Source organism: Dasypus novemcinctus, chromosome 21 (genome assembly GCF_030445035.2).
Source record: "Dasypus novemcinctus isolate mDasNov1 chromosome 21, mDasNov1.1.hap2, whole genome shotgun sequence".
In the NCBI taxonomy this organism is placed as follows: Eukaryota; Metazoa; Chordata; class Mammalia; order Cingulata; family Dasypodidae; genus Dasypus; species Dasypus novemcinctus.
In genome coordinates, this window is record NC_080693.1 from 50,498,466 (window position 1) to 50,512,927 (window position 14,462).

General features: G+C 33.6%; 1 protein-coding gene across 3 annotated transcripts in view; it reads right to left on the reverse strand.

Moving 5' to 3' along the window:
* STXBP4 (syntaxin binding protein 4) overlaps positions 1-14,462 on the reverse strand; it is a 258,348-nt gene that overhangs the window by 175,169 nt on the left and 68,717 nt on the right. For all 3 annotated transcript variants that reach the window (XM_058283937.2, XM_058283935.2, XM_058283936.2), the window contains exon 7: positions 14,155-14,249. In XM_058283937.2, the coding sequence (XP_058139920.1) occupies positions 14,155-14,249 (95 nt within the window). The remainder of the gene's footprint in view (positions 1-14,154; positions 14,250-14,462) is intronic.

The following is a 14,462-nucleotide window of genomic DNA, read 5'->3' on the forward strand; positions in this document are numbered from 1 at the left end:
TAATACAAAGGACACCCATGTATCTTCTGTCCTCAAAATACTCATTGACATTTGCTTAAAATTCATATGCCTATAGAATAAATACAAATATTAATATATGAAAGAAAACATATAGACTTGGCTGAAAGCTTTTTTTTTTCCTCAGCATTAATCATTATCCTAAGGTTGGTATATCCTTCCTGTCCATGATTTAATGCTATTACTAAATAAACATGTATCCCTAAATATAATATATTCTTGTTTTTCACATTTAAAATTTTTACATAAATAGTATAATATAAAAGGATAACAGACAAATTATTTTAATTGTAATATACCTTTGTATGAATGCATTATCCATTACTTGACTAATAAGTTTATAATTATTCCAATCTGTTTCTATTACATATCTCCTTGAACAAATCTGTGAAAATTTTTCTACAGCATATCAGGAAATACATTGTCAATACATTATTAAATATTATAAAATTGTTCTCCAAACTGGTTGTAACAATTTATGCATATCAATTGTACATAAGAATTCCTATTACTCTACATTCTTAGGAGCATTTGGTGTTTTCATGCTTTAATTTTTCTAAGTATGGTGGAAATGAAATACGTCGTTTTTAAATTTGAATTTCCATGATTACAAGTGAGATTGAGTTTATTTTACTTGCTTATTAGTCATGTTTTTGACTCTAATTATTTAGAGATGTCTTCAATTTTCATACATAAAGCTGAAGAAGTATCTTTTTGTCCACTTTCACAAATATTTTATGGGAACTTGAGAATGTGACTTTTTTTTTTTTTTTCAAGGAGGTACCGGGGATTGAACCCAGGACCTCATATATTGGAAGCAGGTGCTCAATCACTTGAGCTACATCTGCTCCCCTAACTTGTCTTTTTTCAAGGCCCTAAAATTACATCCTTACTAATCTGTCAGGTCATTAATTTTTCAATGTTTCAACTTAAGAGAGTGGTGTGTTAAAATCTCCCATTTAGCAGTGGGTTTATAAATTTCTCCTTGAAATTCTGTCAAATGTTTACTTGAAATACTTTGAGGCTAATATTGTTAGTAATGTTCTGATTCTAGACTGTTATATTCATGGATGAATTATTCTTTATATCATTATATAGTAAACTTTCTTTATATACGTAGTAATGGCTTTACCTAAATTTTACCTAAAAGTCCGTATAAAAACAATATACCTACATAAGACTTTTAGAAAAATAATATTTGCTTGGTATATCTATTTCCATCACATATAAATATATATGCCTATACCTAGGTATAATCCCATTGTAAAAATATTCATGCAAAACAATTTACAAATTGAGAATCCCTTATAATCCACACACACTCTAGAGCAGAGTGCTACTCTGTACTACTGACATTTGGGCCAAGTAATTCTTTATAGTGGGGAGCTGTCTTGTCCTACATTGTAGGATATTTAGTAGCAAACCTACTAGATGCAAGTAGCACCACACATTTGCATATATGAAAAATATATTCTGATAGAAATGAGAAGGCATTCAATGTGGTACAACACAAGAAAGCAAATAAATTTAAAAGCAGGTTTTAATGGAAGTGAGGGATAAAAAATGTAAGACTTATAAAAGCTAAATAGCGAAATGGCAGAAGAAACACCTGTATTATCAGTAGTGACTTTAAATGTAAATGGATTAAACTCTCCAGTCAAAAGGCAAATATTGGTAGAATGGATAAAAAAGCAGAACATAAACATATGCTGTTTACAAGAGACTCAAACGACATCCAAAGACACAAATAGGTTGAAAGTGAAAGGATGAAAAAAACAAAGCAAAACAAAATAAACATACAAGTATTCACCAAAAGATAGTTGGGATAGCTATACTAACACATTACATAAAAAAACTATTAAAAGAGATAACAAATCTATTATATATTGAAAATAAGGGTAAATTCAACAAGAGGCTATAAAATAATAAATACATACGCACCTAACAGCAGAGTCCCCAAATATATGAAGAAATATATTGACAGATTTGAAAGGACAAATAGATGGTTCTACATTAATAGTAGGAGATTTTAATACTCCACTTTCAAAAATGGATAGAATACATAGACAGAAGATCAATAAGGAAATAGAAGACTTGAATAATGCTCTAAATCAGCTAGATTAACAGAATATTTAGAACACCTCACCTGCAGCAGCAGAATACAGATTCTTCTCTAGTGCTCATGGATCATTTTACAGGATAGACTATATGTTAGGTCATAAAACAAGTCTCAATAAACTTTTGAACAAATGAAATCATTCACATATCACTACTGACCACAATGTAATGAAGCTAGAACTTATTAACAGAGAAAGAAATGGAAAATTCACAAGTATGTGGAAATTAAGCCCATTCTTAATCAATGGGTCAAAGAAGAAATCACAAGGTAAATTAGGAAATATCTTAAGGTGAATGAAAATGAAAATAAAAATGAAAACACAACATGCCAAAACTTACTGTATGCAGCAAAGGCAGTAATAAGAAGGAAATTTATAGCTCTAAATGCTTACATTATAATAAAAAGAAAGATCTCAAATCAGAGACCTAACCTCAAAAGTGTAGGATTGGAAAGTGGATGTGGCTCAAGCCGTTGAGCACCCGCCTACTACATGGGAAGTCCCAGGTTTGGTTCCTGGTGCCTCCTGAAAAAAACAAAAAAACAAACAACTAGCAAAACAAATGGAAAAATGAACTCAAGAAAGCCGATGTGGCTCAGTGGTTTAGCAACGGCTTTCCACATGAGGTCCTGGGTTTAGTCCCATGACCCTGGTACCTAAAAAAAAAAAAAAAAGTGTAGGATCTAGAAAAACAAGAGCAAACTAAACCAGAAGTGAGCAGAAGGAAAGAAGTAAATATCAGAGTAGAGATAAATGAAATAGAGAATTAAAAAAAAGAAAAGAAGAGCAATTAGCAAAACCGAAAGTTGGTTCTTTGAAAAGATCAATATAACTGACCTACCTTTAGCTAGACTAAAAAAAAGGGGGGGAGGGAAGAGGATGCTAATAATTAAATCTAGTTATGAAAGTGGGGACATTATAATGATCCCTCAAACATCAAAAGAATTTTAAGGGAAACGGACTTGGCCCAGTGGTTAGGGCGTCCGTCTACCACATGGGAGGTCCGCGGTTCAAACCCCGGGCCTCCTTGACCCGTGCGGAGCTGGCCCATGCGCGGTGCTGATGCGCGCAGGGAGTGCCGTGCCACGCAGGGGTGTTCCCCGCGTGGGGGAGCCCCATGCACAGGGAGTGTGCCCCATAGGGAGAGCCGCCCAGCACAGAAGGGAAAGTGCAGCCTGCCCAGGAATAGCGCCGCCCACACTTTCCGTGCCACTGACGACAACAGAAATGGACAAAGAAACAAGACGCAGTGAATGGACACGAGAACAGACAACCGGGGGAGGGGGGGGTAATTAAATAATTAAATAAATCTTTAAAAAAAAAAAAAAAAGAATTTTAAGAGGATACTATGAACAACTGTGTGACAACGAATTAGAGAACATAGATGAAATGGACAAATTCCTAGGAACACACAAACTACTTATACTGACTCAAGAAGAAATAGAAGGTCTCAACAAATCCAGTAACATATAAAGATATGGAATCAGTAATCAAAAACCTTCCAACAAAGAGAAGCCTAGGGCCAGGTGGCTTTATTATTACCAAACATTCTAAGAAAATTTAACAATTCTGCTCAAACCTCCTTCAAAATATTGAAGAGGAGGAAACATTCCCTAACTCATTCTATGAGATAAACATCACCCTCATACCAATGCAAGGTAAAGATACCAAAATAAGAAAATTATAGACTAATATCACTTATGAACATCAATGCAAAAATCCTCAACAAAATACTAGCAAATCAAATCCAACAGCACATTAAAAGAATTGTATAATATAATCAGGTGGGATTTATTCCAGGTATCCAAGGTGGCTCACATAAGAAAATCAATGAATGTAATACAACATATTAATAAAACAAAGGAAAAAAACACACATATGATCATTTCAATTAAGGCAGAAAAGGCATCTGACAAAAATCCAGCACCCCTCTTGCTAAAGATACTCAGAGAACCAGGAATGGAAAGAAACTTCCTCAACATGATAAAGGGCATATATAAATAAAAACCCTACAGCTAACATCATACTCAGTGGGGTGAAAGACTGAAAGTTTTCCCTCTAAGATCTGGAACAAGATGAGGATGCTCACTGTCATCACTGTTATCGAACATTATATTGGATGTTCTAGTCAGAGCAATTAGGCAAGGAAAATAAAAGGCACTGAAAATTGGAAATGAAGAAATAAAACTATCCTTATTCGTAGATGACATGGTCCTATATATAGGAAAATCCTGAAAAGTTCATAACAAAGCTATTAAAGCTAAGAGATGCATTCTGCCAAGTGGCAGGGTACAAGATCAACCTAAAAAAATCAGAGGTGTTTCAATGCACTAGTAACGAACAACCTGAACAGGAAACCAGGAATCAATTCAATTTAAAATAGTAATTAAAAGAATAAATATCTAGGAATAAAATTACCCACGGATGTAAAGGGTTTATACCAGGAAAACTACAAAACATTGCTAAAAGAAATCAACAAAGACTTAAATAAATAGAAGGGTAGCCCACATTCATCACTGAAAGACTAAATATCATTAAGATGTCAAATCTATCCAAAAAAATTACGAATTCAACACAATCCCTATTGATATTCCAACAGCCTTCTTTGCAGAAATAGAAAATTTATAGGTCCTGAACAGCCAAATACATCTTGAGGAAGAATAACAAAGTTGAAGGACTCACATTTCCTGATTTTAAAACTTATAACAAAGCTATAGTCATCAGAACAGCATGGTACTATTCACCTAAATCTACCTGGCTACTTGCATTTTCTGACAGAAGTAAAGGCATTCTGATGTCTCCCTTTAACCTTTATTTACTGTTTAAGGATGAACTAACTGTCTTAAGGGAGAAGAATGTTGTAACTTTTACTTATTAAAGAAATTACTTATTAAATTTTTAAAAACAGACTTTATTTTTTTATCTCCCCCTCCTGTCCCTTGTCTATCTGCTGTGTGTTCTTTCCATGTCTGCTTGTCTTTTTCCTCTTGTCTTTCTCTTTAGGAGGCATTGGGAACTGATCCCAGGACCTCCAGTGTGGGAGAGAGGCAATCAATTGCTTGAGCCACCTCAGTTCCCTGGTCTGCTGCGTCTCTCACTGTCTCTCCTCTGCATCTCCCTTTTGTTGCAACACCTTGCTGCATCAGCTCTCCGCGGGCATGTGCTACCAGCCCTCCATGGCATGGGCCGGCTTGCCTTTACCAGGAGCCCCTGGGAATCAAACCTGGGGCTTCCCATATGGTAGACACGAATCCAATCGCTTGAGCCACATCTGCTTCCCTACTTACTAAATTTTTAAAGTATTCCTGTTGTGTTTTCTAACTGCTAGCAATCTCAAACTAGCAGAGCAAAAAATATAAGTTTTTTTATTAAAACAAACAAACAAAACCAAAAAAACCAACAGCATGGTACTAGCACAAGGAAAGACACACAGGCCGATAGAATCTAATTAAGAGTTCAAAATTAAACCTTCATATCTACAGCCAATTGAATTTTGACAAGGGTGTCAACAACACTCAATAGAAAAAGAATGATTTCTTTAACAATTGGTGCTGAAAAAACTGGATATCCACATGAAAAGAATGAAGGTGGACCCCGACCTCACACTATTAACAAAAATGAACTCCAAATGGGCAAAGACGGAAATATAAGAAGCCAAATTCCTAGAAGAAAACATAGGGAAACATCTTCAGTACCTTACATTAGGCAATTGTTTCTTATATTTTACACCAAAAGCATAAGCAACGTAAGAACAAAATAGGTTAATGGGACTTCATTAAATTTAAGTTTTTTTAATCAAAGTTTTTTACTTTCTCATGAAAGTAAAGAGAGAACCTACAGAATGGGAGAAAAATATGTGGAACCCACATATCCAGGAAGGGTTTAATGTTCAGAATATATAAAGAAATTATACAACAGGAAAAAAAAATCTAATTAAAAATGGGCAAGAGACTTTAATAGACATTTTTCCAAAGAAGATATACAAATGGCCAATAAACACGTGAAAGATGCTAAATATCATTAGCCATTAAGGAAATGCAAATCAAAGCCACAATGACATACCATTCCACACCCACCAGAATGGCTACTATTAAAAAACAGAAGGAAGTGGGTATAGCTCAGTGGTTGAACACCTGCTTCCCATGTACAAGGTCCCAGGTTCAATCCCTGGTACCTCCTTTAAAAAAAAAAGAGAGAAAGAAAAGAAGTGTTGAAGAGGATGTGGAGAAATAGGAACCCTAGTACATTGCTGATAGGAATGTGAAATGGTACAGCAACTGTGAAAAACAGTTCGGTGGTTCCTCAGAAAAGTAAGTACAGAATTACCATATGACACAGCAATCCCATTTCTAGGTACATAACAAAAAAATTGAAAGCATGGACTCAAAAAGATATTTGCACATCAATGTTCCTAGTGGCTTTATTCACAATTCCCAAAAGATAGAAGCAACTCAAATGATGAATGGGTAAACAAAATGTAAATACATACAATGGATTATCATTCAATCTTAAAAAGGAACGAAGTTCTGATACATGTGACAACATCATGTTGAGTGAAATAAGCCAGCGATAAAAAGACAAATATTCTATCATTTCACTGATATGAAATAATAAGGATAAGCAAATTCAGAGTCAGAAAATAGAATATAGTTTACAAGGGACCGGGGAGGATGTAGGCGATGGGTTAATGCTTACTTGGTACGTATTTCATGTTTGGGGTGATCTTAACTTTTGGTAATGGATGGTGGTGATGGTAGCACAATATTGTGAATATAATTAATACTACTGAATTATATATTTGAATGTGGTTAAAAGAAAAATTATAGGTTGTATGTATATTACTAGAATAATATATTTTAAAAAAAATTCCCAAAGATATATTTCGAGATTCCATGAACTCATTTTTTTTTTAAAGTTACTAAAACATGAGGAAAGAAGGCATCACAAGTAAGAAACAAACAAAAGGATCTGATATCCAAAGGCTGCAGTTAGTTGCCATGGTCAGATAGAATGTAAACATGTTTAACATAGTTAAATCTAAAAAGTCAAATAAGGAATAAGGTTTAGGAACAAGATATTTTTAAAATACTAGGTATATATTTTTTTAAACTAACAGAATGCCTAGAAATAATAATATAAGAAAGTAGAAACTAAGTGAATATGTGAAATATCAGATTATACATGGCTGAAGAGAAAGATAGTGAATTATAGAAATTAGGGGAGCAAGGTGAAGAAACTGCAGCATAGAGACAAGAAGACACAAAATGTGAAAGGGTAAGAGACATGGAGCCTTGAGTGAGATTGCCTGAAAAACATCTAATTGAAGTGCAAGCAGATAATAGACTTGAAGAAAGGCAATACTGCAAGTGATACTATGTGAGAATTTTACAGAATTTGGAAAATAACAAATCCCTGGATTAAGAAAGTTTTAAAGACCTTACATTGGATAAAGTAAGAGAAATTAATACCTAGACACACTGAGATAAGAACAGATATATCTTTAGAATCAACCATACTGAAGCTCCACTCATTCCTTGGTCTCATCATTCTAATATCTGCCCCTGTGGTCACATATCTTTCTCTTCTTCTGTGTATATGTCAAATCAACCCCTGCCTCCTTCTTAAAAGTATACCGGTGATAGCATTTAGGGCCCAAGTGGATAACCCAGAATAATCTCCCCATCTAAAGATCCTTACTTCAATCATATCTGCAAAGTCTCTTCCCCATAAGGTAAGATTTACAGATTCCAGGGACTAGGACCTCATTATTTGGGGACCATTACTCAGCCTACTACAAACTCTGACAGCATAACAGAATGAATGGACCAAACATGGATTTTGAACATCACAGAACTGGATTAGAATCCCACTTCATCTTCTGCTTAGTTATTACCTATGAACCAGTTCTTTAAACTCTACTACTCTGATGTAGGAGACATGGACAGGGACAGTAAGACTTAAAGATTTTCTGTGAATGCTAAATCAACTAACATTGATCAGTAAGCAGCAATGAATATATTTAGTTCCTTCCTTTAGACTTTCCTTTGCATACTAACTAAATACTTCTATTTCCTTAAATGCTAGATTTACATTTAAAAATGTGCAAAAAAAGGTGGAAATTAATATTTAGCTAAGTCTCCAGGGAGCTATGTATTGTTTGATTAATGAATTGACAAAACATATACTATTCTTTATGAACCTCACCTTTTATGGTATCTTCCCTCAGTTTGCAAAGGAAATGGAGTCAAATAAATAAAACAAAGTTAAGTGGCAAGGACTGGAATGCCATAACTTATACACTTACAAGACCAGGAAACTGAAGATGTTTTCTTAGAAGAAAAAGCGATATTCTCTCAACTTCTATTGCATTTCCATGTTTGCATGAAGACCTTGAAAATCCCCCAAATAAATACACTTTCTAAAGTAATAATAATAAAAACAGCTATATTGAAAAGACAGATCATTATAAAGGAAAGACAGTGATATCTGAGTTCTCGAAATAGCATCAGAAACCAGAAGACAATAGAATAAGAGCTTCAGAGATTTGAGGGAAGATCGATAATTATGACCCTAGAATTATATACTCAACAAAACAGTATTTCAAGAATGAGGGCAAAATATTTTCCAAAAAATAAAAAAAGAAGAGTTTACTACCAGTCATTCTATACGAAAGAAGATTTAAAGAATATACATGGAGAAAAAGGAAAATGAGTGTCCGAAAGTTCAGATAAAAAAAAGGACCAGTGAAAAAAGGACCAGAGAAAAAAAAGGACCAGTGAAAAGCTGGCTGCATGAAAACGATGATTTAATAATTCGCAAGACTTAACAATAACAGGCTAAAACAAAAATACTGGGCAATAAAAGTAAGTAGATAAGTTAGGAAGAGGTAGATCACAGTTAAAGTATTCTAACTGTCTTGTATTAATATGTTTAAACAAGGGGAAAGATTCTAACATTAGACTTTTAAGATAATATGCATGTTAAAATTTTTAAGGAAATCACTAAAAGGATAGTACAACAACATAATTTTCAAACTAGTGGAAGGGAAAAAATAAAATGAGAAAACAACCAAACCAAATAATCAAACTAATCAAATGTAATAAATAAAAGAAAAGAGGGGATAAAAAATGAAAAATTGAGAAGAGGAAAATTTAAAAATGAGACAGTAGAAATAAACTATATTATAATCAGAGTAACTGTAAAGGATGTAGTGCAATGGGAACTCTTATATAAGACTAGTTAGAATGAAAATGGGTATAACCATTTTAGAACAATTCAAATTCAACAATTATTTTTTGAGCATATTCTATGAGCCAATCATTTTTTCTAGGAGGTGGAGATACAGATGTAAAAAATTTGACAATATCTCCAGTAATGATAAAGTTGAATGAACTCTTTGAGCCCATAATATTTTAATAAAGCAATTTTAAATGTTTAATAAACTCAAAATTTATAATAGTGTTCCATCTCGGGCAAGAAACACATAGGGAATGTTAAAGGTTCTGAGTCTTGGGAAAAGGATGTGGCTCAAGTGACAGAGCTTCTGCCTACCATATGGGAGGACCTGGATTCAATCCCTGCGGACTCCTGATGAAAAAGAAGAAGAGAAAGCAGGCCCGCATGGTGGGCCAGTGCCTGCACGAGTGTGTGCATGGCAAGCCAGTGCCTGTGCAAGTGCCTGCTTGGTGAGCCAGTGCCCGCACAAGTGAGTCACACAGCAAGATGATGACACATCAAAAGAGAGACAAGGGGAGAGTCAAAGTGAAGCACAGCAGAAATCAGGAACTGAGGTAGCGCAATTGACAGGGAAAACCTCTCTCCACATCAGAGGTCTACAGGATCTAATCCCGGTGAATCCTAGAGGAGAGAAAATAAGAAAACAACACAGACAGCAAAAGCAGGGTGGGAGGAGGGGAAGGGGGAAAAATAAATAAATGAATAAATCTTTACAAAAAAGGTTCTGAGCCTTAAGTTAGGTGATAGGTGCATGTGAGTTTATTGTTATTCTTTAAAATGTACATGTACAAGATACGCATTCTTCTGTATAATATTTACATATAAAGAAATAAAAGTAATTTAAAAATTAATGCAAATAAAGCATCATTACAACAGGTACTCAATGCATTGTGATTCTTATTATATTAAGTAATAATAGAACTGCACTACACAATAACTATAGTGTAGACTGAGCTACAGCTAATCTTAGTAATAGGTGAAAGTTTTGCTGAAAATAAAACTTATTCTAGATGAATACATCATATCACATCACTGAGGTAGGCTCATAAATTTAAACTGGAAGTAATTAATTTTATTAAAAAGCTCCTACCAAGGTCATTCAAAATGCAATACCCACTATCACCACCCCAGCCAAAAGCAGAAATAAAAAAAAATAAAAAGGTCATTTCAATAATCTCTCAAATGACTATGGTCAGCTTTTAACCTTAAACAAAAATGCAAATCGATTAACTGGGTAAGTACCTATCCCTAACTTCTGATTTTTGGATGAATAAAAATTTGTACTTATTTACAATATAAGGGCATTTCATTAACTCTAATCAGACAATGGGAAGGTTACAGCTCACTACAGTTTTCTTCAAATACTACACAAATGACAAAGGGTAAAGTAAATATCAGTGCAATGGTAGCTGTATTCCAAAGTGCTTTCTCAGGTACAAACCTACAGATAATGCAGAGATGTAGTAATTCTTTGTCTTCAAGCCAATGAAAAAACTATCTCTATTTGCTGTGTTTACCAGGCCTACATCTAAGTTTTATATTAATAAATGAGATACATATTACTTATAATAATACTACTTTGAAAAAATATAATCACAAATAACTATGGTGAAATTATTATTATTTTTAGGTGGTACTAAGGATTGAACCCGGGACCTTATACATGGGAAGTAGGTGCTCAACCACTGAGCTACATCTGCTCCTTTGGTTAAAATACTTTAAAATGTCTGTATATTAAAACATTCTTCAGAATTCAAGGGAGAAGACAATGGCAAATCCATTTTTCAGAACAGGAAATAACATATAACTAGTTTAGTGTTAGAAATTACTTTCAGCATATCCTGACATAAAATTCTCTACTTAGATCAGTAAAACAGAGAATCTCAATAAAACATAGACAAGTAATTTCCTTCATCAAACTGTACCCACTCTGCCATCCTTAGAAATTGTACTGAGTAGGCTAATTACTTAATAACCATGCAATTAGTCAACACCTTTGCCTTGTGAAACTTTATTATAACACCAATTTTCTAAGATGCTATATATAAGGTATTTATAGAAGATAAAGGAAAATACAATTTTATATCATTTTAAATACTTAATCATCTTAGCCTTACCTATTACTTGAATAGGAGATACATACAAGGTAATGGATAATTAAGTTGAATCTCTCTACAAAGTCACAATTAAAATAGAAGAACCTATTTCAAATTGAAATGATAGTAATGTTATTGTATTAATATATAATTATACAAAAAAGGAAAAGTAGTTTAGGAAATATTTGGAAGGATAGACGCTAACTTAAATTTTAGATAAAAATTTGTTATTAAGTGAAATATAGTTTCATACTCTACAAACAAAGAAGGCTCTGCTTAATAAAGTCACTAAATAAATCTTGAGTAAGAGCAGAAAAATTCAATTTACACAGAATGTGGACTTCCTTTGCTGGAAAACTGCCATTTTATTTTTCCACAAAATAATCAATTTGCTTAGGTTAAAAGGAGGACCAAAGACTGGAATTCTGATTTAAAAGTCAAACAATTCACATTTCTCGGAATCAATAAAATTTAGATGATTTTCTTATCTCTAAGGAAATGAATAAGATTAAAAATAGTATCATGTCCTAGAAAAATGTTATAGGAGTAAAAGAAAGTCACTGCATAAAATCATTAGTGGGATAATTTTTAGATATATAGTTGACATTTTTCTAAACCTCAAGCCCTCTGTTTTTGAAAATTATTTGGTTGTAAATATTACCATTAGCTAGAACTTATATTTTAGCCACAAATGAAAACAAGAGAGAACAGGTTAGCAAAAGATTTTTTTCTCCTTATCTAGAGGAATAGTTAGTGTTAATTCTTGGATGTTCAGAAATGAGCTCTTAGATATGCAGAAATGTATGTTAAATCAATATCATTAAAGAAAAATAATTATTAATTTTTATATATATAGTAGACATTTTTCTAAACCTCAAGCCCTCTGTTTTTGAAAATTATTTGGTTGTAAATATTACCATTAGCTAGAACTTATATTTTAGCCACAAATGAAAACAAGAGAGAACAGGTTAGCAAAAGATTTTTTTCTCCTTATCTAGAGGAATAGTTAGTGTTAATTCTTGGATGTTCAGAAATGAGCTCTTAGATATGCAGAAATGTATGTTAAATCAATATCATTAAAGAAAAATAATTATTAATTTATATATATATAGTAGACATTTTTCTAAACCTCAAGCCCTCTGTTTTTGAAAATTATTTGAATGTAAATGTTGCCATTAGCTAGAACTTATACTTTAGCCACAAATGTAAACAAGAAAGAACAGGTTAGCAAAAAAGAAAATGTAAAGGAGACATCTCAAATTATTTAAGAAATCAGAAAGTTCTATAGAGTACACATCAGGTTTTTAAACAGTGATAGGCACTGTGAAGTCTGTGGAGAAGTAGTTTATAATATTATTGATAAGACGAGATACATGAAAGATTACAGGACACTACAGAGTGATAGTAAATGCCACTGAATTGCAAATAAAACAATATTAGCTTGAACTATAATAGGTAGAGTAGCAAAGTCTGGAAAAAGAAGTTGGAACTGACTAAATTCTGACTCAGAATTTGAACAATGGATAATATTCAAGTGGGCTTTGAGAGATGGATTATTATAGGACCAAGCAAAGATACCGATATGGGAATCAATGTAACGTGTGTTGTATTCTAGCTGTGCATTTTCATACTCTTCCTAAAATGTGAAAAAAAACATGATCCACAGAAACCGACAGGAAGATAGAGGTTACAGATCTCTAGTACCACATCCACTTCACATTGAAGGAAGACATAGCATATTCTTCCTGTCAGTTCTCTGGCATTATAACAGGAAAAGTTTTTAAAAGTTCATTTCTGCCTTTACTTTTTCTTTCCACATTGATTATAACCTCTTAATATTTAGTGAGCATCTGAATATTTTGTTCTTTAGGATTTAGTTTCCCTTAAATTAAAAAAAAAAAAAAAAAGGAGAGAAATGGATGTGGCTCAAGTTATTGGGCTCCTGTCAACTGTATGAGAGGTGTAGGGCCTCCTGGTAAAGGCAAGCTGGCCCATGCAGACTGCTGGCCCACACAGGAGTGCCGGCCCACATAGGAGTGCTGGCCCGTGCAGGAGTGCTGCCCTGAACAGAGAGCTGGCACAGCAAGATGATGCAACAAAAGGAGAGACAGCAGACCAGGGAGCTGAGATGGCACAAGAGATTGAGCACCTCTTTACAACTCCAGAAGGTCCCAGGATCTGTCCCCAGTGTTGCCTAAAGAGAAGACAAGCAGACACAGAAGAAAGCACAGCAAATGGACACAGAGAGCAGACAAGAAGGGGGGTGGGGGAGGGGTGGCAACAAATAAACAAATCTTAAAAAAAAACCCAGAAAAATGGAATGTTATTTCATTGTATTTATTGCTATGAAGTATAACATAATTTGCCATAATTTATTCCATGTTACCTTTGATTATATAGTGTAAAATACCCTACTTGTTTATTTCTGGAGAGGAGGAAACTGATTAATTTGAACGTCAGTTTAGCTGCAAAAGGTTTAATTTCAATTTTGTACTATCAAACTACCAGGAAATGTCCAACTCAAACATGAATTAAATAATTTAAACAAAAACTACCATTATTCATTAATGGCAAATATGAAATTCTTTAAGAAACTTATGGCTCCAGTACTAATCCTCTCAAAGAATGAGAATACTTTCTTGATACTGTTGTTTCATGGGAGAAAATTAGAAATTTAAAATATTTACCATTTCCAGTTTCTCTGCCTTAAGGCGAACAGAGGGATTTAGGGAAATCTTCTTTCCTTCTGGTCCATCATTATCAGTCCAGCTAGGGGCAATATCTAAAAGACAACAGGGTATACATTAATTGGAAATTTAACTGGAGAAAAACTTTTCATTTGACAGGATGTGTTCTGGGCTCCTGCTGATCAAAATAATTCTGGTTAATCAGGTGACAATTTTCACTTTTGTTTTCATGATTACTTTCCTTTAAATCTAAAATATATCATAGAAGTCAACTTCATTTGAGCCCTAAATAATATAAATACACAAAG